The sequence below is a fragment of the Stegastes partitus genome, unplaced genomic scaffold (assembly GCF_000690725.1).
Source record: "Stegastes partitus isolate 25-593 unplaced genomic scaffold, Stegastes_partitus-1.0.2 Scaffold496, whole genome shotgun sequence".
Lineage (NCBI taxonomy): Eukaryota > Metazoa > Chordata > Actinopteri > Pomacentridae > Stegastes > Stegastes partitus.
In genome coordinates, this window is record NW_007578227.1 from 341447 (window position 1) to 347748 (window position 6302).

The 6302-nt window shown below is 39.1% G+C and overlaps 1 protein-coding gene across 1 annotated transcript in view; it reads left to right on the forward strand.

Moving 5' to 3' along the window:
• Positions 1-6302, forward strand: part of rph3aa (rabphilin 3A homolog (mouse), a) — a 32842-nt gene that overhangs the window by 10089 nt on the left and 16451 nt on the right. Inside the window, exons 8-11 of the mRNA XM_008287352.1 lie at positions 1285-1359; positions 1744-1853; positions 1945-2071; positions 3761-3814. Of these exons, the coding sequence (XP_008285574.1) occupies positions 1285-1359; positions 1744-1853; positions 1945-2071; positions 3761-3814 (366 nt within the window). The remainder of the gene's footprint in view (positions 1-1284; positions 1360-1743; positions 1854-1944; positions 2072-3760; positions 3815-6302) is intronic.

The window sequence follows — 6302 nt, forward strand, 5'->3', positions numbered from 1 at the left end:
AAGAAGAACGAAGGTGGGAGAAGGTGGAACAAGGCAAGACAAGATGGGAAAAGCTGACATAAGCTGAGACAAGACAAGAAAAGATGGAAGAAGAACAAGACAAGATGGGACAAGAGAAGACAAGAAAGTACAGGGCTAGGTATAGCAAGATAGGACCAGCAAGACAAGACAATGCAGTCCAAAGTGGTACAAGATGGAATAACACAAGCTCAGAAAACAATATAAGATGGGACAAGTTGAGAAAAGATGGAAGAAGACACGAGAAAATGGAACTTGACTTGGCAAGATGGGAAAAAACACAAGACAAGATGGTGCATAGGAAGGAAAAACAAGAAAAGGCAAGATGGGAGAGGACAACAAAAAGATCGACGAGATAAGACGAAATGGAACTAGACAAGACAAAACAGGTCAAGACGTGACAGGACAGATGGGATTAGAGAAGACAAAACAAGACAAGACTAGATGGGACAAGACAAAACCAGACAATTCAAGGCGGGGTAGAGCAAAAAGACAGGATGAGACAAGAGGACAAGGAGAGAAAAGATAAGACAAGACAGGTCAACTGGGACAGGATCAAACAAGATAGGACAAGACAAAGTCCAATGAAACCAGAAAAGGTGAGAGAAGATAGGAAAGGACATAGTAAGATAGGACAGACATGACAAAAAAAACAAAAAAACTAAACGAGACGAGATGGAATAATGTAAGATAAAACAAGACAGATCAGGAGAAGACAAGAAGTGAAAAGGTGGAAGAAGATGGAACAGGAAGAACAAGACGGGACTAAAGAAGTCAAACAAAATGAGACAAGATAAGATGAAAGAAGAAGAGACAAGACATTAGAAAATGAGACAAGATGGGACAATAAGGAGAAGACAAGATGGAACAAGAGAAGACAAAACAAGATGGAACAAGACAGACGGGAAAAAATGAGAGAAGCTAGGAAAAGACATTACAGGACAGGACGAACAAGATTAGACAGGACAAAACATGACAAGATGAAACAACGGAAGATAAGACAGGACTGGACAAGAGGAGACAAACAAGGTGAGACAAGATGACAAAATGGAACAAGTAAATACAGGATAGGTTCGGACAGGAAGGACAGGACAAGAAGGCCATAATAAGATAGGACAGACATGATTGGACAATACATAAAGAGCAAGGCATTATGGGACATGAGAGGAGTAGAGAAGAAGACTTTCAACAAATCAGGATATCATTAACGTAAACAACACCTAATCTCTGCTGGATCTGAGAGTTATTCTGACTTCTGTGTCTTAGGGTTTGAAGCCTATGGACTCAAACGGACTCGCAGATCCATATGTTAAACTGCACCTGCTACCTGGAGCCAGTAAGGTACTTATTCACTATTTACCTATTGTTGTTTTCATTACAAGAACTTGACAGCTAGCTAAACTTCACACACCTGTACAATCTAAGAAAGCAAATGTGCCACCCAGCTATTTTATTTTATCAGTCTTTGATTTGATTGTCTGCTATTATTAAAGAAGGTGTTGGGCTGCATTTATTCAACATGGGATGCACTTAGATTATATAATGTAGCAAAATCCCATCAACCAATTGTCAAGGCATAAATATAAAAATGCAATTAATTTTAAAAAATGAGTAATCCGCTTGATTGCAGCCAACCAACTGATGATTAGATAAGCACTGTTGTTTTCAGTTGTTCCTCAGTTTCTCTTCTTACCTAAAAACCTCATTTCACTGTTTTAACTTCAGTCCAACAAACTACGCACCAAGACACTGAAAACCACCCTGAATCCTGTGTGGAATGAGACTCTGGTCTACCATGGCATCACGGATGATGAAATGTCACGCAAAACTCTCCGGTAAGATCAACCTTAACCCACTTTGCCCCTGCTGTTGTTCCATTTACATCACAATAAAAGTTGCTTCATAGAGCGTATGGTCTGTCTCCAGGCTGTCAGTGAGTGATGAGGACAAGTTTGGACACAATGAATTCATTGGAGAGACACGAGTGGCCCTGAAAAAACTGAAGTTCGACCAGAAGAAGAACTTCAATGTTTGCTTGGAGAGAGTGATCCCGGTAAGCCTGAGGGCCAAACTGACATCTCGTATAGCCACAGAATGGATCATGAAATGCAGTTTATTTGACTTACAGAGTCAGTTTACCCAAACCACCAGAACTGTGAAATTGTAAGAAAATTCTTGATTACAGAAATGGCTAGCACAGAATCATCTCTCCTCATCTGACTTTGAAGTGCTAAGAAAAGAGGAAATTTCTACATTCACAATTTAATTATGTGTCTGTCTGCTGATGAAGATCCATCCATTATCTATGCACCACTTAATCCTCACTAGGGTCACAGGGGACTGGAGTCTATCCCAGCTGACTTAGGGTGAAGGCAGAGGACACCCTGGACAGGTCACCAGTCTATCACAGGGCTACACTTAGAGACAGACAACCAAGCACACTCACATTCACACTTACTGACAATTTAGAATCACCAATTAACCTCAACATGTTTTTGGACTGTGTGGGAGGAAGCTGGAGAACTCGGAGAGAACCCACGCTGCACAGGGAGAACATGCAAACTCCACACAGAAAGATCCTGGATGTCCTTACTGGGATGCAAACTGGGGATCTTCTAGCTGCGAGGTGACGGTGCTAACCACTGAACCACCTCGCAGCCCCCTGATGAAGATCATGTGGTATCAAAGCAGAGCAGCTACTCAACAGACTTCACGATTAAATAGTTTTGCCAGCTACTGTTTCCATGCTTAAGATGTAACTGTGCACTAAGCACACATGACAGGTTGTGCTCATAAAAATGCAATTTGTTTGAATTCTCTATGAATTGAAAAACTTCTTCTGCTGGTGAAAATCATGTGATATGACTGAATTGTCATAATGACTGGATTATAGTTGTTTGTTTTTTCTAAATGAGAGTTATCTTATATCTTTTTTGTGCTAATTATGATGCTGTTGCTTCGCTTAACATTAAAATTGGAAACAGGGAAGATCACATTACAACAAGTCAATAGAAACAGCAAAACAAGAAAAAAAAATTCCCTGCACAAGTTTTTTTCATGTTCACTTGAGGTGGTTTTTAACTTGCATAACAGGAACACATTTTCTGAAAAAGTTCCAATGAAGAAAACATTTGAATCACACGACTGATCAGACTTCTTCAGTCTCTTGTCTGACCGTAATGAAACATGGCTGACAACCTTCCTGATTTAAAACAGCACTTCTCTAGTTTTCTCTGGTAGATGACCAAAGTTTTGTTTATTTGTTCTTCTTGAGCTCGCTTTTTTAGATGTTGGCATACAAAAGTTATTTGAAATAAGGCAAAATCATTTTCTTTTTTAAAAGTTTGGGCGATATTTCAAAGGTTTGCTTCAAATTTGCCTGACTCTTTACACTTCACTTGACTACTGTAAGGTTATCAGGCAACCAACAGAGTCCCAGACATTTCAGTTTTTGTACAGACAATATAAGAATTGTTATTTATAGGGCTTGAAAGGTACTTATGTGTTCTTTTTTTTTTTTTTTTTACTGTTATGATAGAACTGGGCTAGCTTTTCGCTAAGCTATCCAGCTAGCTATATTACTCCATATTTATGGCAAAAATAGGAAGCAAGAATACAGATAAGTGTGTATCCAAAAATGTTGAACAATTTCTATCTTGCACACTAAATTTTCTTATTTGACTTGATAATTTGATAATGGTTCAGGTTCTGGTGAAGATGATAATGTCTATTTTCTGCGCAGGTGAAGAAGGCTGTGGGAGGATCAGCTCGTGGCATGGCTCTCTATGAGGATGATGTAAGACCCTTACCTGGACCTCATACTATTGTGCATTAAATATTTGATGACATATTTTCTGTCAATTTACAATAATTAAACTGTAAACGTAGGTAGAACTCAGAATTTCTAATGATGAAAACATTGAAACCCACACGTATTTTTCAAAAAAAAAAAAAAAAGTCATGTATTTTGGTTCTTTCTTAGATTTATTACAGGTCTTCTGGAAGTGTGACAAAATCTGTTGGGTCAAAAATAAACATACAGCACCTTGAATGATCAGTTTTAGTGATGTACGAAGCTGTCCTAATCAAATTTTCCAGGTGGCATGGCTTCTTAACTTCTCATGAGTAATTACAATTGACTACAGCTGGTGAGTGCTCTGAGCCATTTGAAGTAGGGCCCATTTGATACACTCACTAGACTCAGCCACAGACTCTGAAAGTCTGAGGAGCTCAGCAAAGTCAGGAAAGTCACTTGGAGCAATTTCAAGGCAGCTAAAATCATCTATGCAAAGTTGTTTGTAAGTACAAAGTGTATGGTGCAGTTGTATCACTGCCACAATCAGGAAGAAAATGCAAACTGTCACCTGCTGCTGAGGGACGATTGGTCAGAATGGTCAAGAGTCAACTACAAATTGCCAAAAAGCAGGACTGCTATGAATAAGAAGCTGCTGGAACACAGGTGTCAGTGTCCACAGTCAAGTGTGATTTACATTGCATTGGGCTGAGAGGCTACCATGCAAGAAGGAAGCCTTTTCTTCAGAAACGGCTCCCTACAACTTAACTAAAGGTTGCTGCTGATGATATAGACAAAGAAAAGGCCTTGTGGTGGAAAGTTCTGTGGTTAAATGAAACAAAAAATGGGCTATTTGGCCACAGTGACCAGAAATATGTTCAAAGGAGAGACGGTAAGGCCTTCAGCCCAAGAACAACAAACCTACTGTCAAGCATGGTGGTTGTAGTATTATACTCTGGGGCTGTTTTGTTGCCTAGTTGAAGTAAAAATGGCCAAGGGACAGTTAACCAAAAAGTTTTAGCATTGCTGTATTTATATTTTTGACCCAGAATATTTTGTCATGTTTCCAGTAGACATATAGTAAATCTATAAAGGCGTCAGAATGCATGATTGTTTTTGTGGTTTACAAGGATTCCATCATAGACAATTCAGAGTTATAGGAGTCAATGGAAACTCAAGACTGCCATGATATGCATGGTATTATGGTATACTCTAACATTATAACANCAAGAGAAGACAAGACAAGACAGAACAAGAGTGACAACAAAACACATTAGAAGTGAAGACAGGATGGAGCATGGTAATACAGAACAAGTCCAAACAGGAAAAGACAGAGCAGAAGTCATGGTAAGACAGAACAAGTCCAAACAGGAAAAGACAGAGCGGAAGTCATGGTAAGACAGGACAGACAAGAAAATACAAGAAAGGAATGGACAAGACCAGACAAAGACAAGACAAAACAAGGTGAGCTGTTGGGACAAGACAAAACTAGACAAATGATGAACCAAGATGAAACAATACAAGGCCAAACATGTTTAAGACCAAAAAAAGAAAGAAAAAAGAACACAAGAAAAGATAGAAAAAGACATAGCAAGACACAACATAAAATACTAGACAATGCAACATCACACAAGACAAGACAAATATATAGGACAAGTAAAATGAGACAAGATGGAATAATGCAGGATGAAATAAGATAGGATGAGACAAAAGCAAAAATTAGCAGCAAAAGGTTGGACCAGTGAAGACAAAACATGATGGGATAAGACAGGAGAAGACAGGACAACAACGGATAGGACCGGCAAGAAGAACAAGACAAGATTGGACAAGCTGAGATAAAATGAGACAAGAAGAAAAGAAGATGGAACAAGAAAATCAAGACAAGATGGGACAAGTGACGACGAGAACATAGGACAAGACAGTGAGTCTTGGCAGGACAAACAAGACAAGACGGTGCAGGACAAAACAGGACACGATTGAACAATAGAAGACGAGGTGAGAAAAGATGGGACAGGAGATGAATGATCAAGATGGAACAAGACAACAAAAGATAGGACAAGATGAAAAAAAAAATGGAGCTAGACAAAACCAGACAGGACAAGATTAGACAGACAAGAGGTACAATTCAAGATGTAGTAAAAGCAAAACAAACCAGGACATGATTGGAACAGAGAAAACTGAACTTGATGAGACGTGGCACAGTGGCTAGAAGGTCATGGGTTCGAATCTTGGCCTGAGGTCTTTCTATATGAAGTTTGCATGTTCTCCCCGGAATAAGAGAAGACAAAACAAGACAAGACTACATGGGACAAGATGAAAACAGACAACACAAATAAAGATGGAATAATACAAGATGGCAAGACAGGAAACTCCAAAAAGAAAAAAAATGGGACAAAAAGAAGAACGAAGGTGGGAGAAGGTGGAACAAGGCAAGACAAGATGGGAAAAGCTGACATAAGCTGAGACAAGACAAGAAAAGATGGAAGAAGAA